Here is a 26,778-nt window from a genome sequence, read left to right on the forward strand (position 1 = left end):
AACTTTGACTTAGTCTCACACCCTATCGTTCTACCAAAAATTAATTGTTGACAATCCCTGGCTTTGCAACTCTCCCGTCCAACAGCTCTCGACCTCAGGCTTACTCTCGATCTCTATAGAAGAGTTGCAGGTAGATCAGACAACACTCCACGAATGCTCTGACCCCTCAAAGTGTGATCGCTTCACCCCTTTTCTTCTAGATTTGAATTTGACGAAGAACGAATGAATTTTGCTTTTCCAGAATTTCTGAATCTTCAATTATGCTTCAATTCCGATGAGATAGAGAACAACACTCCTAAATCACTCTTGTGTTTATGTGTGTACTCTCAAAAATAAAATCAGAAAAATCAGATTGATTTTCTGAATGAATAAAAAATATCTCTCAAAAGGCTCTCTTAAAGATCTGAAATTTTGTATGCAAAAGCAGTGTCTAAACCAATGTGTATGACAAGGTTTATATAGAGTTTAGAAAGTCCTAATCCGTCAAAAAATATGATAAAATTAGTGCATAGGATTTGGAAGGAAGTTGGGGTTAAAAAGGAAACATTCAGAAGAAGGAAACTGAAGTTAGAATAGTACCAGGACTTCTTGAACCTGTTCGATAAATCTTGAATCGGTTCAAGATGGACAGACTCTAAAATTGCCACTCTGGCGAAGTTGAACTTGTACGATAAATCTTGAACCAGTTCAAGTTGAACCTATTCGATTATTCTTGAATTAGTTCAAGATGGACAGAATGTAAAATCTTGTTCCGAACAAAATGGAAAGTGTAGAATGTGTCCAACTTTTTTTAGAATCCTTCCTAATGTGTTGTTCTTACCTTAATAAAAAACAAAATCTCAGTTATGGTAACTTTGAACAACCTTTCCTTTCCGCAGTCGCTATCGATCCAGATATAGTAACTTGAATTTACAACTGACTAGGACTTGTTTTGACACCGAAAGTTACCAATTACAAAATTTATATTTTTTACAATCTTTCCAAAATATATATCTTACAAATCCAACACACCGAAAAGAGAACCTCATGGGATTTTGTCTGAAGGACTCTTGCGCTTCCCTCTTGGCCAAGGAATTTTCTTCCTCAGTAGTCCATGTCAGAATCAAACTTATAACCACTTTATGAGTGGAAAGCAAATTCAAAATTTCTCTTTAGAGGTCAATATATGACCAACCACAGCCATAGTCTCTACCTACTTCACTGCACAAACAAACAAAAAAAATGAGGAAAATTTTAATTGTTCTGTTTGCTTAGTTTTTTACAGCATTTAAAAAAATTTCAACTTCTAGTCACTTCATTCTATTAGATTTTGATCTGTTTTTCTTTAACAATGTTGCCTGACAGTCATACCGCAGCTATTGCAGCTGGAAATAATGGGATTCCAGTGAGAATGCATGGATATGAATTTGGGAAAGCAAGTGGGATGGCTCCCCATGCCAGGTGAGGATCGAATGATCGATACATATACTGGTGAATATATAATACGAATTTTCATCATCCTCTTTCTTTGTATTAGTTACAGGAAGAACAATTGCTTATTTGCCTGTGTTCAGGATTGCTGTTTACAATGCACTCTACAGGCTTTTTGGAGGGTTTGTTGCAGATGTTGTGGCTGCCATTGAGCAGGTATACTGGTATGCCAAGATTGACTTATCAAATTGGAGGAGATGCTAGTATTATTCTTTGTTGCATTTGTCCTCTGAAATAAACTGAGGCTATGATGTTGTATAGCTTACCATATTGTCTCTTGTTTCCATGCAAGCAAAGCACTCAGAATTTTAGATCTGCTTACTTTGACTGACAATGAAATGGAAGCTTCTTCTTGTTCACTTTCTGAATGTCTTATTTGTGCTCTTCTTTTTTGCTTGATTGATTTTCTGTATGGTATAAATTATAAATACCATCAACAATGATGAGGGTTTTCGAGGAAGTTTTAATTTTGAGAAAATTATACCAACTTAAGTTATGGTGTTCTTGCTGCCACTGAATTTTGTTTGTTTTTCTATAATCCCCATTTTGGGTTTATTGGTGTTTGCCATCCTATTTGTCTCACCTTCTTGAAGGTTGGTAGAGTGAATCTTGTATTTTTTTTTCCCTATATTTTGCCTCTTTTCGAGGATTGGTCGAACAAATCTCCTTCTATTTTTTTGCCTGGGTGTGTAAACAACTCCTTTCTGCATCATTTGGTGTATCCAGAAGGAGCTCTAACAGGTTGCCTTTTGAGACTCCGAGCTTTTGTGTCGTTGCTGAAACCCTTTTTCAACTTTTTTGGTAGGTACTATTCTTAAAACTCTCTGGACGACAAATTTTGAAAGTTTTTGGGTGGTCTCTTGTTTACTAAATTCTTGTTGATTACCAATTTTTTCCCTATCAATTGGGCACTTTGGCTTTTAGCTTTAGCAGACTTGGTTTGTGGTTTAGAATTTTTTGCCTTCTCTATTAGTTGATGGTTTATTTATTTATTTATTTATTTTATATACATATTCTAAAGTTCGATTTCAGTTGCGACAGTGTAGGAGAAAAAATTTCTTAGGTGTCATGTCACATGAGATCAGGTTTCAGATCACACAGTACTTTCAGATTTCCTTGAGTGAAATATATAGCATTTACTAACAAAAAGAAATAAAAGGGAAATATATTGCATTTGGTGACAAAATTATTGAAGGAAATATATCAGGACTTCGTAAAAAAGTGACTGTGCCATGAGGGAGCTAGGCTGTTGATTCTGGTACCGTAGTTGATGAGATCAGGTGGTGCTAAACTGTTTAACAAGAGAACTGCTACCTTGGCGTGGGGAAGAACCATGAAGGTTGAAGGGTAATTCTTTTTGAAGAGGCAAATTTAGTTGGCAATTTGTGGCAGTTTGTGTATTTTTATTTTGGATAGAATTTTCACTTTTTTGTTTCACAGACGCAAAAATATTTTAATAAATTTGTAAATTGCTCTCTCTCTCTCTCTCTCTCTCTCTCTCTCTCTCTCTCTCTGGTTTGGTTATGGTGTTTATAGTATTACCTTCTTTGGAGTGGTCACCTGTCATGTTTTCTGACTTGGTAGGAAGTAATATAGTCATATTTGTTTCAGCTATAGTATTGCTTATGTTGGGAATCATATTCATAAGTTGACTTAATGATTGTGGCAGATTTATTGGGTCTTTAATATAGGCTAATATTTAGAGATTTTATTTTTATTCTGATTTGATTTTATTCTCTTTATTCTGATTTGATTTTATTCTCTTTCCATATTTGTAATTTTCCTCTTGTATATAATGATAGTCGGCTCTCAAATTGAGTACGCTAATTTTACCAAGTTACTTTTTGGTATCAGAGCCTCAAACCTACGCCTCCCCTCCCCCCCCCCCCCCCCCTCCCCCTCTCTCTTTCACCGCCTCTTTTAATCTCTCTCTCTATCTCATCACAGCCCCTTCCCTATTTCTTTTTTTTTTTGCCTTTTCTTCACAGACCTTCTCTCTTTTTCAGGCCGCTATTGCAACAGTCCTAGGGAGAGCCAATCTCCTCTAGGTTCGACCCCTGTAGGGGTATTCCCTTAGTCTTTTTCATGCACTAAGGGTCAGAAGACGTGTTTGTAATTTTTTGGGGCTGCCGGGATATTCGACAGCATTTTCGGATCAGACCGCCGTATCTCCAGCTTCTTGGTTTGATCAAAATCAGGTTTATTCCTCCTTTATTTGAAATTATTGTAATCTGTTGAATTGTTCTATTTAATATTATGGCTGAATCAAGTAATAATAAAGAAACTCTCTTTTCGGCGCAACACACATTGGCTCAACGAGTTACTAGTGTGCTGTTGAATGGCCGTAATTTTGCATTCTAGGCTCGTTCCTTCCATCTATATGTTGGTGGAAAAGGCAAATCAGGGTGAATTTTGGGTACTGAAAAGACACCAGATATTAAAGATCCTAAATATGCTCAGTATGATATGGACAATTGCACCATTTTAGGATGGATGTTTAATTCTATAAAGGAACGCATTTATAATATATTCATGTTTTATGACTCTGTTAATGACTTGTGGACTGTTTTGAATCAAATGTATGCTCATTCTAGGAATGATGCTCGTATTTTTGAATTATACCAAGATATTGCTAAGGCCTCGCAGGAAGGCCTGAATTTGTCTGTAACTGATTATTTTGGGTATTTGAGATCTCGCTGGGAGGAACTAGCTCAATATGAGCCTCTCAGTGAATTTCCTTCCAAGGCAGCCTCTCTTCTTGTCAAGCGTCTTGATCATCAACATACCTATTAGTTTTTTATGGGATTATGCCCAGAATTTAAACCACTAAAGTCTCAGATCTTGAATGCATCACCAATGCCATCCCTGTTGGAAGCCTTTGCTATTGTTGATGGTGAAGCACGCAGGCACCGTTTAATTCAACCCTCACTTGTTCCTCTACCAGTGTCTGAGCCTACTGGGGATAGTATGGCTTTTGCAGCCAACTTTGGATCACGAGCTTCTGGAGGTCAGATTATTTGTCACCATTGTAGAGGGGTGGGACATATTAAGGCTCGTTGCTTCAAACTTCATCTTGAACTAAAGCAAAAATTTTCTAGGAATCGTTTATCTGGATCTGGTTCTTCTCGTACTACGGCTGTTGCAGAAACTCCTGTTATTACTGGTGGATCTACTGTATTTCTTGAATTGAGCCAGCTTCAGTCTCAGATTGGGCAGATCCAGGACCAGCTTGGCTCCCTTACTTCTAGAGTTGGAGCTCCTTCAGCTGCTCCCACTGCCACTATTGCTACAGGTACTCCTACTGCATTTCATGTTAAGGCCAAGCAGCCACTTGGGTTCTGGATTCTGGGGCCAATGATCACATGACTGGTGAGTTATCAGTTTTTTTCTTCTAATGTCATACCTATTACCCAATCTGTGTATCTTGCGAATGGATCTACATCTTACATTCACAGTAAGGGTGATATTTGTTTATCTCCTGATATTACTCTTTCATCTGTCCTTCATGTACCTAAACTTGCCTTTAACCTTTTATCTGTTAGCTGGCTTGCAAAAAACCTCCAATGTGCAGTTATATTCTTACCAGATCACTGTTTGTTGCAGGACCTTTGTTCGAAGAGGATTTTTGGCAGGGGTTATGAGCGTGATGGGCTTTACTACTTTGGGGAACCACCAGGAATGAGTCTTCAAGCTTCTATCCTACCTACTTCTACTGTTTATGATATTTCTTTTCGCACCTTTAGTCTGTGGTATGCACGTTTGGGGCATGTAAAATTTCAGTATCTATGTCTATTGTTTCCTTCGTTAAATAAAGCATGTAAGGACTATAAGTTTCAATGTGAAGTTTTTGAGCTTTCTAAACATACTAGAACAAGCTATATTTCTCATATGAGTCGTGCTCCTAGTATGTTTGATCTTATTCATTCTGATGTCTGGGGCCCTTCCCCAGTTACTACTTTCTCTGGATATCGATATTATGTGATATTTATTGATGATTATTCTCGTTGTACTTGGGTTTATTTATTGAAAAAGAAATCTAATGTATTTCTTTTATTTACCCAGTTTCTTCAAATGATCAAAACCCAGTATAACACTGTTGTTCGTAATATTCGTTCTGATAATGGACGAGAATATGTTTCGAATGAGTTCCGGACTGAACTTAATAAAAAGGGGATTTTACATCAACTCACTTGCCCCTACACTCCTAAGCAAAATAGCGTGGCTGAACGCAAAAATCGTCATCTTATGTCTGTGGTCCGATGTCTTCTGAGTGGTATGCATGTGCCTAAATTATATTGGCACATGGCTGTTCTTACAACTGCTTTTCTGATTAATCGTACTCCCAGTCGAGTTTTGGGTGGTTAGGCCCCACTTCAGATTCTCCAACTTGATTATACATTGTTTCATCTTCTGCCTCGTGTTTTCGGCTATACTTGTTTTGTTCATATCCGTAGTCCTTCTCATCATAAACTTGATGATAAATCTATTAGGTGTATTTTCTTAGGGTATTCTGCTATGTCAAAGGGCTATCGTTGTTATGATCCTGTGACCAAGCATATGTATCATTCTCTTGATGTGACATTTCATGAAACTGTTCCTTTTTATAGTACTAATTCTGTGGTACAGGATTCTCTCTCTTTTGATCTGGAGAAAGAGATTTCTCCTATTGCTCATCCTGTTCCTCTCTTTGAAAATCACACTGTCCTGGAATCTCCTTCTCCATCCATGCAGGGTTCCCCTCCACCTTTGCAGGTCTACTCTCGTCGCCATCGCACTTAACCTCCCCTGCCAGAATCATCTTCAGAACTAGGTTCAGGTAACTCTCCTTCTCCTATGGCTTCTTCCATTCCTGAGCATACCTCCCGTTATCCTACCCGTGATCATCACCCTCCTAATTGGTATGGTTTTTCTAGTAGCACTAACCACCCTATTTCCCAGTATGTCTCCTATGATGGTCTTTCAGGTGCATATAAATCCTTCCTGGGCAAGATTGGGACCATTTCTATTCCTCGATTTGTGTCAGAGGCCCTCCAAGATCCTAATTGGGTGTCTTCCATGACAACAGAAATGGATGCTTTACAACATAATAATACATGGGAGCTTGTTGCTTAACCTGCTGGGGAGAAAACGGTTGGCTGCAAATGGGTCTTTAATGTGAAGTACTTAGCCGATGGTTCTATTGATCAATATAAGGCTCGATTGGTGGCAAAAGGCTTTATTTAGATTCTAGGCAAAGACTTTAGTGCTACCTTTGCTCCTATGGCAAAGTTGACGTCTGTACGACTGCTTATCTCCTTGTCTACTGCCCATTCTTGGCCTCTACATCAGTTAGATGTTAAGAATGCATTTCTTAATGGAGACTTACTTGAGACTATATATATGGATCCACCCCTTGGATTTCAGGCTGAGGGGGAGTATGCTGGGAAAGTTTATAGGCTGCGGAAGTCTCTTTATGGTCTGAAGCAATCTCCTAAAGCTTGGTTTAGTCGTTTCAGCGATGTTGTTCTATCCATGGGCTTTGTGCGTTGCCATTCAGACCATACTTGCTTTATTCGACGTCGCTCTGATGGTCGTTGCATTATGTTATTGGTATATGTAGATGATATCATTATCACAGGTGATAATGCTTTAGGGATTGCTTAGGCGAAACTTCATCTTCAAAAGTCCTTTGAAGTGAAGGACTTAGGTCCTCTTCGATATTTTCTTGGAATTGAGGTTGCTAGATCCCGTCGTGGAATTTCTTTATCTCAAAGGAAATATGTTTTGGATCTTCTTCAAGATACTGGCATGCTTGGGTGTCGACCTGCTTCCACTCCTATGGACCCCAATATTAAACTCTCTGTTGAGTCAGGGGAATTACTTTCAGATCCATCCGTGTATCAACGTTTAGTAGGTCGTCTTATCTACTTGACTAACACAAGGCCCGATTTGACATTTGCTGTTAGTATGGTTAGTCAATTCATGCATGCCCCTCGCTCAACTCATATGGATGCAGTCTACCATATTTTGAGTTATCTTAAGTCGTGCCCTGGTCTTGGTCTGTTCTATGCCTCGAGAAATCAGTCTGGACTCTCATACTTTACTAATGCAGACTATGCTGGATGTAAGACAGATAGACGTTTTATCTCTGGCTTCTGTACTTTCTATGGTAATCATCTCATATCATGGAAGAGTAAGAAGCAAGCTGTTGTCTCTAGATCCTCTGCTGAAGCTGAATACCGAGCTATGGCTCAAGGTACTTGTGAGCTCCTTTGGCTTCAATCAATTTTGGGAGAGTTAGGTCTGGTAGAGAAAGGTTCTTCAAGGCTGTTTTGTGACAATAAATTAGCCATTACGCTTGTTTCCGATTCTGTTTTACATGAAAGGTCGAAACATATTGAGGTAGACATTCACTTTATTCGAGAGAAGGTTCGATCAGGTATCATTAATCCTATTTTTGTTCCCTCTTCAGAATAGACTGCAGATGTGTTCACAAAGTTTGTTGGGCCTTCTCTTCTCCAGTCTTCCATAGGCAAGCTGGGCTTGGTCAACATATTTGCTCCAGCTTGAGGGGGAGTGTTGGAAATCATATCCATAAGTTAACTCAATGATTGTGGCAGATTTATTGGGTCTTTAATATAGGCTAATATTTAGGAATTTTATTTTTATTCTGATTTTATTTTATTCTCTTTATTCTAATTTGATTTTATTCTCTTTCCATATTTGTAATTTTTCTCTTGTATATAATGATAGTCAGACTCTCAAATTGAGTACGCCAATTTTACCAAGTTACTTTTGCTTAGTTCTGTTGCAACGTGTTCTGCATACTTTCTGTTTTAAACATTTAGTAAGTTCGTGGCACTTACCAACTTTTTTTATGGTGGAACAACTCTGACCTGCTGCTTTGTGTGGTTTGCTTGTTGACCAATAAGCAAACCACACAAAGCAGCAGGTCAGAGTTGTTCCACCATAAAAAAAGTTGGTAAGTGCCACGAACTTACTAAATGTTTGAAACAGAAAGTATGCATAACACATTATATATATATATATATATATATATATATTTATATATTGTGTATCCTCTTCTTCTTACATAAATGGAGCATCTTTCTTTAAGTTTTACTTAATTTGCTAAACTAAAATCTTGATGGCTAAGATGCTCCTTATGTGCCCACTACCCAGAATGATACAAAAAAAAAAAAAAAAAAAAAAAAAAAAAAGAAAAAAAGAAAAAGATAACAGAAACCCTTAATTGATGGCCTCTCGAAGGCTGCAATAACTGCAAGTGATATGAGAATCTGAGATCCTTTTTATTACTTATTTTTTTATCTGTCTGATAATCTTTTATAATTTCTGCTTATGTAAGGAATTTGATGTTTGAAAGCTTTTGTAACAGGCTGCTCATGATGGTGTTGACATTCTCAATCTCTCGGTGGGGCCAAACAGTCCAACAACCATAAAGACCACATTTTTAAACGCTTTTGATGCTACACTTCTTGCAGCTGTGAAAGCTGGTGTGTTTGTTGCACAGGAAGCTGGAAATGGAGGTCCTTTTCCAAAAACCTAGTTGTCTTATAGTCCATGGATAGCATCTATGGCTGCTGCAATTGATGATCGTAGATACAAAAACCATCTGAATCTGGGAAATGGGAAAATCTTACCTGGAATTGGGTTGTCACGTAAGTTTCACGCGAGTTGATTATATCTTGCCTTTTTTTTTGGTTTTAACTTGGTAGCCTTCAAGAGGATTCTCATATGATGTTGCAGCTGTTCCATTCTACAATATTTATTTACATAATTAAATTCTATTCTCAATTACCTTCCAACTTATTGTCTGAGATCATTCTACACTAGTTTCCCTTGATATATGTACGCATTCTCAAAGCTAAAGCATGTTTCATGGCTTATTGTAGTTGCTACACATTTGAATCAAGCATTCACCATGGTCGCGGCTAATGATGTATTGCTTGATTCTTCGGTTACGAAGTACAACCCTTCAGATTGCCAAAGGCCAAAAGTTTTAAACAAAAATTTGGTGAAGGGAAACATTCTTCTTTATGGCTATCCCTTTAATTTTGTTGTTGGTACTGCATCAATCAAGAAAGTGTTAGAAACAGCCAAGAGCCTTGGTGTAATTGGTTTTGTTCTTGCAGTAGAAAATGTTTCTCCAGGAACGAAATTCGATCCTGTTCCTGTTGGAAATCCTGAGATTCTAATAACAAATGTTAGCAAGTCACTGGTAAGTATCATGGCTCTTCTACTCGATGTTATGATTTTTGGGAGTCAAATGTTGTCCAGGGTGTGATGATTATTTACTGAGATTAAAGTCTGCATCAGAACTGTTGTCTGCTCGTTGTGTAGCATGATTTTTTTTGTCTAAGACTACTGGGCCTTAGTCCTTGGGCTGTGCCATAGAAGTATTTAGAATGGTAATCACATATGGACAGTGCCACTTAAGTTCACTTTTGTAAGTTTGTACTCCCCGATGATCACCATCCATTTCCATTTCAGTTTGTTCTACTCTTGCTAAGATGCATTGCTTTCTTTGGTCTTCGCATTTTGTATATTTATTATTTTCTTGCCTGTTCTTAATCTCAAGTCTGGACTATTCCTGGTTCTTATGTGTTTTGTTATCCACTGCATGGGCATCCCTGGTTTTAGGAGCTTATAGACTACTACAACATCTCTACACCAAGAGATTGGACTGGACGAGTAAGGAGCTTCAAGGCCACAGGCAACATCGGGGATGGTTTGCTTCCCATACTCCACAAATTAGCTCCCCAAGTAGCATTATTCTCTGCTTGAGGACCGAATATAAAAGATTATAGCTTTCAAGATGCGGATCTTCTCAAGCCTGATATTCTAGCTCCTGGTTCTCTAATTTGGGCAGCCTGGGCACCAAATGGGACGGATGAACCTAATTACATGGGTAAAGCAATAATATTCCTGATCACTATTCTCTCCTTGTTTTAGACATTCCATTAAATGTTTTAGGCTTAGAGAGGCTCTACCAAGCTTTTTCTACTTCAAAAGTGGAATAGAATTTCGCGCCACTTAAATAAATTTTCTGACATATGTATATATGTATGTAAATTTGAGGTTTTGAATCCTACCTTATTTGGGAAATAGATCATTTTTTTTTTCCTATGGAACTATATGCTCCACTTGATTGGTAAGAAGACAGGAAAATAAGCATGGAATCTACTTATCAAAAAAAAAAAAAAAAAATTGGCATGGAATCTAAAAAATTTCTTATTATTCCTTAACTACCAAACGGAGCAATATAAGAAATTTGAAAGCCTTGTTTAATGGTAAAAATTATTATAATGGCTCTATGAATGTAATTAATACATACTAAGCAACTTAGAAATCATTTTGCTTGGATTAGGTGAAGGATTTGCAATGGTGTCTGGAACTAGCATGGCCGCACCACATATTGCAGGGATAGCTGCTCTAATAAAGTAGAAGCACCCTCATTGGAGCCCTGCTGCCATCAAATTATCCCTGATGACGACATCGACTACACTGGACAGAGCAGGGAGACCTCTTCAAGCCTAGCAATATTCTGGTTCTCAAACCATGACATTGGTCTCAGCAACACCTTTCGATTATGGTAGTGGCCATGTCAATTCCAGAGCTGCTCTAGATCCTGGACTCGTCTTTGATGCAGGTTCTTTCTTTGTCTTCTTTTCATTTCTTCTGCACTTTTTTCCCCCACATAATGAGATAACACATGAGTTTGACTATTATTGACTTCACGTGGGAATTGAAAGTAAATAATATTTGTTATGATGAACTTGAATTTAAACCAATGTACTTTCCACTTACTGCTTGGGGGATTGATCCTTCTATCAGTGCTATGATTTGACTCATTTTATCCTTTTGAAGCTAACATAACAAATGTTCACCTATTCATTTACTTATTTTTGAGTGGGTAAAGCCTACTGTGAGATTTCTGAAGTATCTGTTATCTTGCCTGCCAACCTAACACATCATTACCTAGATGTTATCATATTTCACTTGCACATGGTCATAGACTTAGCCTCTGTTCAATTATGGCCACAGAATTTGTATGATGTCCAGGGATTATATCTTATTGTACATATATGACACACACACACACACTCTTTGGACACATTTTTAACTCTAGTAAGGTTGGTAATTGAAATGTTAAGAATCTCTAAATCTCAATGAAGATTTCTGATAGTTGCTTCTTTGTTTCTCTTTTCTGAAGTCAAATAATAATTCTGGGAGATAAAGAGGTGTAAGACTACCAATTCAAAAAGCCCCGATACAACCAATTGCTCTAAAAGTTCAAACTGTTAAAGAATGGGCTAATAATGTACATCAAGCTCCAACACGGGCTATAGTATAGAATGTTAGAAAGGTGTGCAAATGTAACTTGTCTGTAACGTGTCTATGTATATCACATTAGACTACAACATGTGAATATCAAATATATGTTGGTTGTAACAAGAATATTTTGGTATAAAAGGTTATGTTGATTCGGGTATGTGATGCTTCCAAATTTTAGCATTTTTCATTTTTTTTGGGAATTTTTCGCCGCAAGGGCATTTTCGTCTTTTCACTTATCGTCCGGAATTTTTGTTGGGTCCAATTTTATTTTGTGGAATTTAATTTGTGTGATAATGTAGCATTTATTTAGAGGAGTATTTTATGTGTATGAGGTGTAAATTAAGCAAAAAAAAAAAAAAGAGAAAAGAAAATTAAAATAAGTAGGCCCCACCACCCACCCACAAAATGGGTGAGAAACCCATTTCTGTCTCTCACTCTCTCTTTCCTGTAAGCCCTTCTGCTCTCTCATTTTCTCTCTTCTTTTTCTTTTCACTTGTGAACCAAACTTTGGATTTTGATTTTTCACTCATCGCTTATCGGATTGAGGGACCGTTTGAGGCAAAACGAAGCTCGTGTCAAGCTCTATACATCCATACCATCAATTTCCAGCTTTGGGCACCTATTGGAGTGCGAATTTAAAACCCATTTCTAGGGATTTCGCTTGATTTCGGGGTAGGGGCATCTTAATCCATCTACTTCTTGTCCCATTGTGAATTATGTATCTCTTATGTGCTAACATGCTCTACTTGAGATTTTTTTTCTGTTGATGATTTCTTAAATATGGTCTAGAGAATTTCATGACTTTCATTTTGATTGGTTCCATGTAAAAAGTATGTTTAGATTGTAGCTTTGTGATGTTAAATGTGTTGTTGATTTAATTGAAGATGATGAACATGATATATGCCTAGATGTATTATGTTGTGCTTAATTGTGTTGTTACTCCATTCGAATATGTTGACACGTTATATGTTTAAGTTATGGAGTAAAATTTTGTATGTTATAATATTGAAGGCATGTCACATATACATACATGCATGCTCATGTCATTGGGATGCATAAAAAGGGGTGAATTTGTCAATGGAATGAAATGGGGAATTTTGGGAGATGATGGTTTTTGTGAAATGGTTTTGATAAACCCGGTCGCTGCGGAGTTACCAATGGGCCGGTAGGTTAATGTAACCTAGAGGGAACTAAGGAGAGTACCCTAGCGTGGTTGAGCTATTCGGGCCCTCGACGGCGCTGCGGAGTCACCAAAGGCCTAAGGACGGTAGCCAATCCTTCTCTCGTCGCGGCGGAGTTACCAAAAGGGGTTACATTAACATTTGAAAGTGATGGTTTCGAGAATGAAAATGGGGAGTGACATTGGCATGCATTTGCATTCATTGCATTGCATTGATTATATTGGGAAATGACTTGTGTGTTGTATAAGATCCCCTACGTTGAATGATCCCTATTTCCCATTGGCCTATTATTTGTTTGAATTCACAATTATACAAGATTTGTGTCTTAAGTGTCACCTACTGAGCATATAGCTCACCTTACTTTTTATACATTTTTTTTTTAGGTCTTGGAAAAGAACTGGTAGACGACAACCCACCTCAAGCTTGAGCGATACTAGAAGCTCACTTTTGTGTCTTTTGTATATTCCCCATTATTTTTGCAAAGCACTAAAAGTGTAAAGGTATATATATATATATATATATATATATATATATATATATTGCAAAACTTTGTCATGTAATGTAACTAAGGTATTTGATGGTATTTTGGATGGGAATTTGATAGCATGTAACCTTGTTGATGAATGGGAATGATAATTTTAGTTAAAGTAATTATCGGTGTTGTTTGACTATGTATGATCATATACTGTTGCCGTGAATTCAGAAATCAGTTGCATGACAGGTTAAGAATGCATTTAAACAGGTTGCGGTAGGTCCATATTTCGGGGAGGTTATGCCGATTTTTTTTTTTTTTTAAAAAAAAAAAAAAAAAAAAAAATGGTATCAGTTAAGGGTCGTTACAGAAATGGTATCAGAGCCATGGTTCGAAAAATCTTAGGACGACGGGTGGTGGCTTACCTAGACGGAGTAGAAAGTTGATTTGTGATGAATGTGCACTTGTGTTTATGTGTTTACCATTTTAAGAGGCATGCCTACTTGTTTACTTGCTTAAATGTTTTCTTGTTTACGTGAAATACATGCTTACATGTTTACAGTTTGAGAATATGCTTAATTACTATATGCTGATGTGTTTAAATGCTGAGATTTATGTTGCATGATCATGTATAAGGAATAATAGATAATCTAACCGCGTAAATGAAAGGTGAAAGAAAAGAAAAGTATAATGATTGTATGAGGATTATGATAACGAGGAGTAGTAGGCACAGTGTGTGTAGTTCTGATTTTGGTGTCAGTATGACAAGCAACGAGCGTATGCAAAGGCATTTCGTATAGTATCATGGATTCATTTATTTTGCATCCGCGTATGTGTCAATTTCCCTATGTAGCTATACGGTTAAGCATTAGAGTGATTGTTAGCATGTTGGGGTATTTGTCATGGCATTGAGGGACGAGTGAGTCTTGACTTTAGAAGGTGAGGAGCTCGGTTGCTCCAGGGTTGTTTGGGTGTTGGTTCTTGTCAAACTAATAGCGTAGGTTTTAGCTCGTGGAAGGAGTTATTTCAGGTGCAATTATTTTAATCTTCTTATCGTGTTTTGTGCGGTGCTTAGAGCACGACCGTAGAATGGGGTTCTTAATTCATGGCTAAATGCCCTTATTATGTTTGAGTGTTTAAAGCTTTGAGTCAGGGTTGTATGATTGTGTTGTGTTTGATCCTTTTTCTTTCTGTTTTAGAATCATGCCTCCAAAGAGACGTAGAGAAGCAGATGATGGTGAGGAACAGGATGAGCTTGTTGATTGGGATCTTTTGATTAAGAATTTGGTTGAGGCTATGACAAACTTTGTGCGTGCAGTAGTTATAGAAGCTCAGAGGTCGGTGACACAATCAGGGATGACAGGGATTAGAGACGGATCAGGAGATGGAGACTTGTGGAATCGGGTTAAAGAGGTGGAGATGTTGTCCAAGAGTCATGTACGAAAAATGCTAAAGGGTGATTCTCCTCATTCTCCAGCTACTTTTGCTTCACCGCCGGAGACATCCGGTAAGGTCAAAAAGGCTTGTTATAAGTGTAAGCAGATAAGTCATTTGAGAGTAGAGTGCCCTTGGGATCGGCCCAGTTCTGGAGTCTGTATTGTGTGTGGCCAGTCTGATCATAGGAAGAAGGATTGTCCCAAAAGAAGTGGAATTCCAGTTGGCGGGGTAAATTCAGGGCAAGAACTGATTCAACCTTCAGTATCACAGATTGGTGTTCAGCTTGGAGAGTCACCAGAGGGACCTCCTGTGGACGAAGGTATGTAATTATAATTGTTTATAGTATTTCATTGGTATTTTCTTTTAGTGAGTGTTCGGATTAACGAGTAATGGAGATGGTGATGGTAGTGGCATTGATGTTGAACTTAGGACACGAAATTTTCTTGATTAGGTATGTCGACTACTTTAAAAGGAATGGATTAGGTAGTTGGTTAAGCGTTGTGAATGATTGTATTGTTGATGATTCTAAGGAGATAAGTGGGTGTTGAGCATTCTGAATCTTGTGCTCATTTTGTTTGAGGATTTGTCGGCATGATATTGCCGTATGGAGATTCTTTTCTAGTGATGTATAGCGATCGTTATGGGGAGTATTGAAAGTAGTGTTTGTTCTTTTGTTGCGATGATTTGTTTTAAGGATGTTTGAGGAAAAGTCATTAATAGTGATTGGATGATCCGATGGGATAAGAGGTTTGAACTGTTGATGGAAGGCGTGATAGTAGAGGTGTTATGGTGTTATGGTGTGATGTTTAGTGCGAATAAGCAGTATAGTTTAAGGTATGATCCGCAGATGGATTGGAGAGATTATAAACTGTTGTTGTGTGTTGATAGGTAGGTGATGGGATTGTGCACTAGTTGAGGTGATTATGGATAGTTGAGTTTTTAGAACCAATGGGAGTGGTGCTACCGAATAGGCACCTTTCTTTTGAGGAGTCAGTGGATTGTTATGACTGTGGACAGGGGTCTTGTGTGCACAATGTTTGAGGTAATGTCGTTTTGAAGGGAGAAGGTGGAATAGGTAGTAAGATCTTATTTTATAACCTTGAGGTTGTCATTTGGGAATGATTGAATCTGAGTAGAATGGAGCTTGACGTTTAAACGGCTGTGATTGTTTCTAACGTTAGTGTATCGTGAGAGTGAGTACTCTTGGTTGGTATAAGTATTGCGATTTGTCGTATGTGAGGTTTCATGTGTGTGTTTGATAGACTATTAGTGGCGAGGTCGCCTAGGTTGTATTCGCAATCTTTTATGTGTTTTCAGTTAGTTCTTTCCCTTGTACGTAAGGAGTTCTTTTCATCTCGGGTGAGATTAGGTGTCTATAACTAGATGATTGATGAGTAGCATGTGACAGGGTGTCAGTTGCGTTCAGGTGCGGGTCATTAGTCTCTTGTGAACTCGAGGCTCACTAGCTCCTTTCATTTGTTTTAGTCCTGACTAGGACGATAGTTGTTATGAGTCTTGTCTCTGACTAGGAGTTGTGCGCGGTTGTGGGTAGATGGATTGGTGAGCAGGTGTTGCTTCATTGGGGGTCATCAATTGAGGTTCTGACTAAAGGGGTCGACTTACCTCCATAGGAGGATTGTTTAGTCTTTGGTTTTTGGTAGTGTTTGTTTTGAGAATGGCCTTGATTGGTGGGATGTGAGGCACGGGTTGCCAAATAAGGATTATGTTTTGATGATCGGTACCAACGATGGTGACTAAGAGATGTGTCATGAATTGCAATTTAAGGAAAATTAAGAGATGTGATAGGACTCATGTATTTGGCTGTTTTTATTAATGTCTGAATTGATCGGTGCTTTGAGGACAAGTGTTGGTGTTGTTGGAATACTAAGCAGTTAGGAAATGATTATGGTGTTCCATTGAGGAATAATAGGAACGATTGACCTTGGTTTGAGGTTTTTAACATGAAATGATCGTATTGAGTGTTTTGAAGAGGTCAGAATCGAATCGCATAATGTTATGATGATGATTACGGATTGAGGGTGATATGAAGTGATTGAAAGGCTTTAGGTTGATTGGTGATTGAGATATTGGCGATGTATTACTTTGGCTTGATATGATTGAGGCATGATTTATCTTGGGGTTTTTAGAACTAGTATGTGATTGTATTGTTGATGAGGTCATGTGGAGTGACAGATTGATTCAAGAGTCGATCTTGTGTTGTTTTGTGAACTGTAAAAGATTGTGTTTGAGGTTTAGACTTGAGGACAGGGATGACATCGGTGTTGAGATTGGAGTGAGGATGAGAATGGCCTGGCCAACCATTTCTCCTGAATCGATCCTTTCTTGGCACGATGTCGGGTCAAAGGTCAATGATCGTTCCGACTTGTTAGTGATATTGAGAGTATAGTATAGTGTGTGGTGCTGATGTGACAGTGTAGACTTTCATAAGTTATTTTGGGTGACGAGAAATGTTAAATGGTATTGGGTGTTTGATAACAGGTTTATGGTACAATCATTGATTATTGAGGATTTCGATTTGAGGACATGTGTTCAAAGTACAAGGTGGTGCATTTTATTATTTCGGTGGCTCACGATTTTATGCTTGTTGAGAGATTTATTATTTAATTATCTTGAGGTTGATTAGTATAATAATTATTGATTAGTGTGATTGGTGGTTATCGTATGATTATGTAGTTATATAGCCGTATGATTGATGACAGGTGTTGGTTTGATAATGATGTGATGATCTGAGATGAAGTCTGATCCTCGTTGGGGTATGGGTTGTCCCTTAAAGGGACGAGTTGAGATAGGATGTGATCATGACCAGGGGTCTTAGGATCATTGTTCTTTCGAGCCTTGTATAACAGTATAGAGAGAACCAGTGTTAGTTTTAAGTCAAGTATAGAATTCAGCAGGTTTAGTATTCAATGTTGTGAATGGTGAGTACCCTCCTAGGGTGGTGATCATTAGGTTTTTCTGACGACAGATTATGATTGCTTGTTGACGTTCGACGTCAAAGGTAATAATGTAGGTGAATTCATAGTCTCGGAGTTTTGAAGGGTATTCTTGGAGGATTGGTGACTGTTGTGCTTCTTCTTTAAGGAGAATAGATTTCGAGGACGAAATCTCTTTAAGGAGGGTAGATTGTGATGCTTCCAAATTTTAGCATTTTTCATTTTTTCTGGGAATTTTTCGCCGCAAGGGCATTTTCGTCTTTTCATTTATCATCCGGAATTGTTGTTGGGTCCAATTTTATTTTGTGAAATTTAATTTGTGTGATGATGTAGCATTTATTTAGAGGAGTATTTTATGTGTATGAGGTGTAAATTAAGCAAAAAGAAAAAGAGAAAAGAAAATTAAAGTAAGTGGGCCCCACCACCCACCCACAAAATGGGTGAGAAACCCATTTCTCTCTCTCACTCTCTCTTTCCCGTAAGCCCTTCTGCTCTCTCATTTTCTCTCTTCTTTTTCTTTTCACTTGTGAACTAAACTTTGGATTTTGATTTCTCACTCATCGCTTATCGAATTGAGGGACCGTTTGAGGCAAAACGAAACTCGTGTCAAGCTTTATACATCCATACCATCAATTTCCAGCTTTGGGCACCTATTGGAGTGCGAATTTAAAACCCATTTCTAGGGATTTCGCTTGATTTCGGGGTAGGGGCATCTTAATCCATTTACTTCTTGTCCCATTGTGAATTATGTATCTCTTATGTGCTAACATGCTCTACTTGAGATTTTTTTTGTGTTGATGATTTCTTAAATGTGGTCTAGAGAATTTTATGGCTTTCATTTTGATTGGTTCCATGTAAAAAGTATGTCTAGATTGTAGCTTTGTGATGTTAAATGTGTTGTTGATTTAATTGAAGATGATGAACATGATATATGCCTAGATGTATTATGTTGTGCTTAATTGTGTTGTTACTCCATTCGAATATGTTGACACGTTATATGTTTAAGTTATGGAGTAAAATTTTGTATGTTATAATATTGAAGGCATGTCACATATACATACATGCATGCTCATGTCATTGGGATGCATAAAAAGGGGTGAATTTGTCAATGGAATGAAATGGGGAATTTTGGGAGATGATGGTTTTTGTGAAATGGTTTTGATAAACCATGTCTCTGCGGAGTTACCAACGGGTCGGTAGGTTAATGTAACCTAGAGGGAACTAAGGAGAGTACCCTAGCATAGTTGAGCTATTCGGGCCCCTCGACGGCGCTGCGGAGTCACCAAAGGCCTAGGGACGGTAGCCAATCTTTCTCTCGTCGCGGCGGAGTTACCAAAGGGGGTTACATTAACATTTGAAAGTGATGGTTTCGAGAATGAAAATGGGGAGTGACATTGGCATGCATTTGCATTCATTGCATTGCATTGATTATATTGGGAAATGACTTGTGTGTTGTATAAGATCCCCTACGTTGAATGATCCCTATTTCCCATTGGCCTATTCTTTGCTTGAATTCACAAGGACACAAGATTTGTGTCTTAAGTGTCACCTACTAAGCATATAGCTCACCCTACCATTTATACATTTTTTTTTCAGGTCTTGGAAAAGAACTGGTAGACGACAACCCACCTCAAGTTTGAGCGATACTAGAAGCTCACTTTTGTGTCTTTTGTATATTCCCCATTATTTTTGCAAAGCACTAAAAGTGTAAAGGTATATATATATATATATATATATATATATATATTGCAAAACTTTGTCATGTAACGTAACTAAAGTATTTGATGGTATTTTGGATGGGAATTTGATAGCATGTAACCTTATTGATGAATGGGAATGATAATTTTAGTTAAAGTAATTATCGGTGTTATTTGACTATGTATGATCATATACTGTTGCCGTGAATTCAGAAATCAGTTGCATGATAGGTTAAGAATGCATTTAAACAGGTTGCGGTAGGTCCATATTTCGGGGAGGTTATGCCGATTTTTTTTTTTTTTTTTTCAAAAAAAAAAAAAAAAAAATGGTATCAGTTAAGGGTCGTTACAGGGTAAGGTGATGTTTTAGGAGTAGTTATAACCAATAGATGCAACTACTCTAAACCATTTTATCTCAAATGAACAAACACATCTAATAACGATGGGACACCACTTTGATTATAACCGACCATTGTAACCTATTGGAAGTGATTGTGCCTGTTAACAAAGAGACACCACCTTATCTATAAATACCCAATATTGGTTGCCATTTATGTGTACAATTTTCCATTCTTCTCTCCCTCTCTCAACATGAACCCAACCCAAGTAGGTGTGGGTTCAAGCCATGGTCAAGTGGTCTGAGCCACTTAGGCCCAAAACCGATTTCATTGAGCCATATTAAATTTGGTTCGAGCCATTTGGTTCAAATTGCACTCAATTCATTATTTATATAGTATAGATACATTTTTCAGTCAGAGAGAGTATTACACGGAGGAGGTTCGCAGTATCCACGAGTTTATAGTGCTGCTACTGGTGGATGTAGACCGTTGTATCCTGGGAGATAGACGCCACTGAGTCCGTTAGCACCATAGCGAGACGAATCTGTCTTAAGGACATAGTATCCAATACTAACCTCGGTTCAGGTTCTTTATTTATTATTATTATTTTATTATTTTATTTTGCATATTTAATTAAATATAGAGTTGCATATTTAATTAATGATTTCTTAGCATATTGTTAATTATCTCATGATATATTAGTATAAGGTTTGTTATATCTTAAATGTCACATGAAGCAAAGATTTACCAACAATCTTAAGACAGATTCTTCCCTGCGTAGAATTTATTATATGCTTCTATTTGAGATATAAAAAGTAAAGATTATACTAATAAATGAGATATAATAAAATAATGTTATATACATTATTATATGATAATATGCTAAATATGGATGTATTCAATATTATGTGTAATTGAAGTATGTTATATTAGTAAATTATTGAATTATTTATATAATTCAATATTGGTTGAATTATTTTAATTTTGTAATATAATATTATGTAGTATATTATATTATCTTAAATTTGTGCCAACTAGAGATAGAAAAAAGGTATTTCATTCTTTTTATCAATGATTGCACAAGATAATGTTATCTATATCTGTTAGGAAGCAAAGATAAAGCCTTAGAAATGTTTAAACATTACAAAAATGAGGTTGAGAATCAACTTGACAAGGTGTTAAGAAATGATAGAGTTCGTGAATACGAATCATCATTTGCTGATATTTATTCAGAACAAGGTATCATTCATGAAGAAATGATGAATGCTATGTTGACAAGTTCTGGTTTAACTCAGAATTTGTGGGGGGAAGTTTTGCTTTCCGCAAATTATGTTATCACTAAAATATCTCAAAAGAAACTAATGTGATACCATATGAATTATGGAAAGGTTTTATAAATTTTTAAAAGTGTGGGGGTGTCTATTTAAGGTTGTAGTTCCTACTCCTAAGAAAGTTAAAGTGGAATCTAAAATGTGACAACCTTGTAGGTGTGTGTGTGTGTGTCGTGGACGGGTGCAAGAGGCACCGACAGGCTACCACACTAGGCGAGTTACAAGTGCACAGTCTCACATCGCTTAGGTAAGGGAAATGTGTAGTGATTTTATGTGGTGGTGTTATCTCCAATTGGTATAAAAGGCCTTCTGGGATAAAATCCAAGAACAAAACTGTGCAGGCTCGGGCCCAAAACGGATAATATCATATCATGTGGTGGAATGAATCGTTATATAAAACATTTGATAGGTTATGCTTATAACAATATTGCATATTATTTTCTTGTGCATACAATGAAAATAAGGATGAACTTAGACGTTGCAAGAGGGCTATAACGTTTAAATCTTTTGATCCTGGTTTTCTAGCATGACTATTGGAGAATGAGCCACAAATCTTTTTTCTTAAATTAATTATGTGATATAATATGAAATTATATTGTTATGCAAGTTCAATATTATTTTTACAAATGTTTACTTTTATTTGATACTATAATATTGAACTATGTAGTTGAATCACTTAATATGCATTGTAATTCAATTTTGCAACATAATTTATTTAATATGTGATATTATTGAATTTGTATGAGTTCATGACTGGTTTGTGTATTTAATACAACAGACAAAAATTGACTAGTCTAGTTATGTCAATTATCCCGATAGTCAAGGGAAAAAGATCTATGCTAGTGTTTAAAGACACGTATAGCTGTAAGTGGGCTGAATAAGATAAGATTTTCCTACAACTTTAAAGTGTTTAATGGAAAATGTTATGGATACAGTAAGCAAGTACACCGAGATAAGCTAAATCAAGCCAGTTAGCTATAATGTACAATTTAGTTAAAAGCTAAAATGTTACTAAGTTGCAAACTAGTTAGCTTAGCTATAAGTTAAAATGATTCATGAGGTGCACAGAACCTAAGAGGAAGATGACAATCTGTTAGTTAGTTCTTGTTCTCGACTTGGTAGTTAAAAAACACGAGGATGATGAGTAGCCATTTTAGCAATAAGCTATTTGAGTTATACATCATATCTGCTCATGTAGGAGTGAATAATATTACTTGTAAAGTAATAGTTTTTGAAGAATATTCTTCAAAACAAATTACTTTACTACGAAGGTAAACTACTTAGATAAGTGTGTACTAAAATTAAGAGATACTAGAATTGATAACTGAGCAAACTTAACTTCAAGCTAGTGGTAATAGCAAAGAAGTGGGTGCTCATATAAACTAATAGTATTTAATGAGAAGAGTGTGCTTAATCTAAGCTAGTAATGAAAGCTTAAAAACTCACTTTTAACTAGTAATGATAGTTGAGAAGTGAGTGCTCACTATGTGGTGATGTATCCAAAGCTTAAACAATAAGTGAGTTATTTGCTTAAATGATTGAGTTATGTGATGTGTGATACATGAAAGGTTATGACATGTTAATATGATTGACTGAACATGAACTTAAATATGAATAACTCAATTCATAAATACAAAAGATGTAGAAGCAAATATTAATTAGAGCCCATTGTAATTAATATCTCTAGCATTAATTCTCTATGACACATTATAAGAACAAGCTAGAGATAAAGTGAATATATATGTACTAGAGACTGTTATACATACTTGTTGAGAAGCGAATATAGAACCTTGGAAAGGTAGATGGGATGAAATATTTAATATATGGTATTTCATGCATTGGAAAATCATAAGAAATATATCATATATAAATAATTTCAGAATTATCCCAAAGTTGTGGGGAGATATTGTCCATAAATAAAATTTGATACGAGTTACCTCATCAGATAAGAAATACTTATAAATATAGGGTTCTTATTCGTAAGAGATTTTAGATAGAACCAAAAATCATTTATAGTATTATAAAAATAGTGCATGTTGTTTCCTATGAGGAAAATATTATGGAATAACTAGAAAGTTCTTTTTCCAGTAAGAGATGAGTTATTTGTTCTAGTTGAAGAGTAAAGTGTGCAAGCTTATAAGTCCTTGAGTGGATTAAAGCTGGTACCAAGACAATGACATAAATGTGATGTATAAGTCATTGTATGCCTTAAAAAAATTAATGATATACTAATTAGTATATTTGATATGAAAGATTTAACATCTGATAACATAGTATATTCTCAATAAAGTGAGATTGAGATAATACTTGTTATGATAACAAATGTCTAGCTAACTTTTGTAGATGTAAATATTAAATATAAATACTAGTTAAAGTATATCATTGGTTGAGATTGCAAGGCATCTTAATAACTGTATTTAATTGCATATTTTCAATCCAGGATCGGATCATTGAAAAATGATAAATTAGGTAGTTGAGATACATCTTAAATCCAATATTGCATAGATTGAGATATCTAACTAAATTGGAAGTGTAACAGCAATGCAATATAGATATGGAATATTAAAGACTTTAAATCCAAGAGTGGATATGTTTTTTATATTAAAGGTGTAGTTGTATATTCTTAATATAACTCAAAGTTAGAAACTTTGAATAAATCAAATAGGAAAGTCAATAGACTTCACCTAGAGGACATTTCTTAGTAAGTCTACACCTGTGCCACCAAAGAAAGTGATATTGTTAACAATAAGTAATTTTAGGGCACAAAGTATACAGTTGCTCTCACCTGGAGAAATCTCTACAGAGTGTAATATTTCTAAACATAACCTTGTGGCCACATATAAATTTGAGGGTTGTACTAGAGAGCAATTGTACAGATCATCGAGGGGAATGGGATTAATAGCCGAAAGCTAACGAGTCACCTTAATGGAAACCCAACCTAGTTGACTGGAGATCCCAAGATCTAGGTTCAAAGGGATAACAGAAATTCTGAGTGACTCACCAAAAGCACTGGGAATATATAAATCTTCTACCCATTTTTATGATGAGACAATGTTACCTACAGCGATGATTAGGATTAGCTACGCTTTTAATGACTCTTATACCTTAAAAATTCAAGTGGGGTATGGTAGGATACTCTTAATAAGAAGTCACCTATATGAGTGTGAAGTGGGGCCGCTTCTATGAGAACTATAAAGGCTAAGTTTTCTAGAGCACTCACTGAATACCAGGAGTTGTTCAGGGCCAAAATGAACACAACAATGAGAACCAACTTTGTAAGGAAGGGTACTGTATGTCTGTTATTGTCTTGGTTTACACAAACGGCTGAACAGTTCAAGACATCGCGTTTACTGGTTAGTCAGTAAATCCAATAGCAATACACTAGGGAAGGTTCAAAGCCAAAAGCTACATATCCTGATACAGTAACTTTTCGACTATACTCTCTTTAGTGTCTGCATTATCATTTGCATTTAAGCAGCCAATTTCCATTCATGTGGGGATTTGTTAGAAAGGTGTGTGAATGTAACTTGTCTGCAACGTATTTATGTATATCACATTAGACTACAACATGTGAATATCAAATATATGTTGGTTGTAACAAGAATATTTTGGTATAAAAGGTTGTGTTGATTCGGGTAAGGTGATGTTTTAGGAGTGGTTATAACTAATAGATGCAACTATTTTAAACCATTGTATCTCAATTGAACAAACACATCTAATAACGATGGGACACCACTTTGATTATAACCAACCATTACAACCTATTGGAAGTGGTTGTGCCTATTAACAAAAAGACACCACCTTATCTATAAATACCCAATATTGGTTGCCATTTATGTGTACAATTTTCCATTTTTCTCTTCCTCTCTCAACATGAACCCAACCCAAGTAGGTGTGGGTTCAAGCCATGGTCAAGTGGTCTGAGCCACTTAGGCCCAAAACCGATTTCATTGAGCCATATTAAATTTGGTTCGAGCCATTTGGTTCAGATTGCACTCAATTCATTATTTATATAGTATAAATGCATTTTTGAGTCAGAGAGAGTATTACACAGAGGAGGTTCGCCGTATCCACGAGTTTGTAGTGCTGCTACTGGTAGATGTAGACCATTGTGTCCTGAGAGATAGATGTCACTGAGTCCGTTAGCACCATAACGGGGCGAATCTGCCTTAATGATATAGTATCTAATACTAGCCTCGGTTCAGGTTCTTTATTTATTATTATTATTTTATTGTTTTATTTTGCATATTGAATTAAATATAGATTTACATATTTAATTAATAATTTCTTAGCATATTATTAATTATCTCATGATATATTAGTGTAAAATTTGTTATATCTTAAATGTCACATGAAGCATATATTTACCAACAAAGAAATGGTTGCCCAAGAGGTGCATGGGATGAAGAAATATGAACCCTAGAAATTGCTATATATTTAGATGGGTAAATGAAAAAGTTATCTGATGCGGAACTTTTTTTTAGAAGTATCTGAGTACTAGGAAACTGTTTAATAAAGTGGTTTGACTTCTTGTGGGGGATTTCATATGGGAATGTTTGTCTTGTTTTTAGGATGTTGAGAATATTTGACTATTTGGGTGGGCAGGTTGTTCTCTAGTTTTAATCCCAAATCAGTCAAACTTCTTTTTACTGGATTCTATTTTGTAGGTTATGAGGATTACTTGGGCTTCTTGTGCACAATACCTGGAATTGATGCTCGTGAGATCAAAAACCACACATATTCACCATGCAACTACACTCTCGGCCACCCATCAAATCTTAACACCCCATCAATCGCAATTTCCCATCTTGTTGGTAGTCAAGTTGTTACACGCACTGTCACGAATGTTGCGGAGGAAGAAACATATGTGATAGCGGCAAGAATGGCACCGGCGGTTGCCATTGAAACCAACCCCCCAGCAATGACTGTAAGACCTGGTGCTTCACGGAAGTTTACGGTGACTCTCACTGTCCGATCACTCACAGGAAACTATGCTTTTGGAGAGGTTTTGATGAAAGGAAGCAGAAGGCACAAGGTCAGGATCCCGGTGGTGGCTATGGGTTACCAGCACTAGCTTGGATTAATAATGGAAATTAAGTCCTTATGGGTTGTGATATTCTTTGTAATATGTGGTAATAAGAAGATATAAAAAGCTAAATGTATTTGTCTGAAATATACACGCATATATATATATATATATATATATATATGGAAGGGATGTAAAGAAGATCACTAATAGTAGGGTGAGACTACTAGTTTCTTCCTCTCATAAAAGTTTTGCTAATTTGTTTTGTAATATGGTGGAATGCCTGTATTCCCCTTTACATTGATTGTATGAAGTAGCCTTGGTTCCTAGGTCTTTAAAGATTGGAGAAGCGAAGGAGGGTTGGGATGGGGTTTTATGCTTCTCTACTGTTGTATTATTGACTTTTCTAGTAATAACTAATTACAGTTTGCACCATCTTGGTTGGATTATATTGCCTTATTCAACTTTCACAACCTCTTACACACACAAACATTTGCAACTCATGGCTATTTGCTGCAGAAAGTCGGAGAACGTGAC

General features: G+C 36.6%; 1 protein-coding gene across 1 annotated transcript; it reads left to right on the forward strand.

Annotated features, from left to right (window-relative positions):
• Positions 1–9,391: 9,391 nt before the first annotated feature.
• LOC132272445 (subtilisin-like protease SBT2.5) lies at positions 9,392–26,342 on the forward strand. Its single transcript, XM_059773595.1, has 7 exons — positions 9,392–9,688; positions 10,111–10,198; positions 11,045–11,119; positions 14,612–15,214; positions 20,992–21,123; positions 22,414–22,486; positions 25,821–26,342. The coding sequence occupies exons 1-7, from the start codon at positions 9,392–9,394 to the stop codon at positions 26,287–26,289; spliced, it is 1,737 nt and encodes a 578-aa protein (XP_059629578.1). The 3' UTR covers positions 26,290–26,342.
• The last annotated feature ends 436 nt before the right edge of the window (positions 26,343–26,778 follow it).

The sequence above is a fragment of the Cornus florida genome, unplaced genomic scaffold, assembly GCF_030987335.1.
Source record: "Cornus florida cultivar Cherokee Brave unplaced genomic scaffold, ASM3098733v1 CherokeeBrave_3.0.0_Hap2_Chr09, whole genome shotgun sequence".
NCBI lineage: Eukaryota > Viridiplantae > Streptophyta > Magnoliopsida > Cornales > Cornaceae > Cornus > Cornus florida.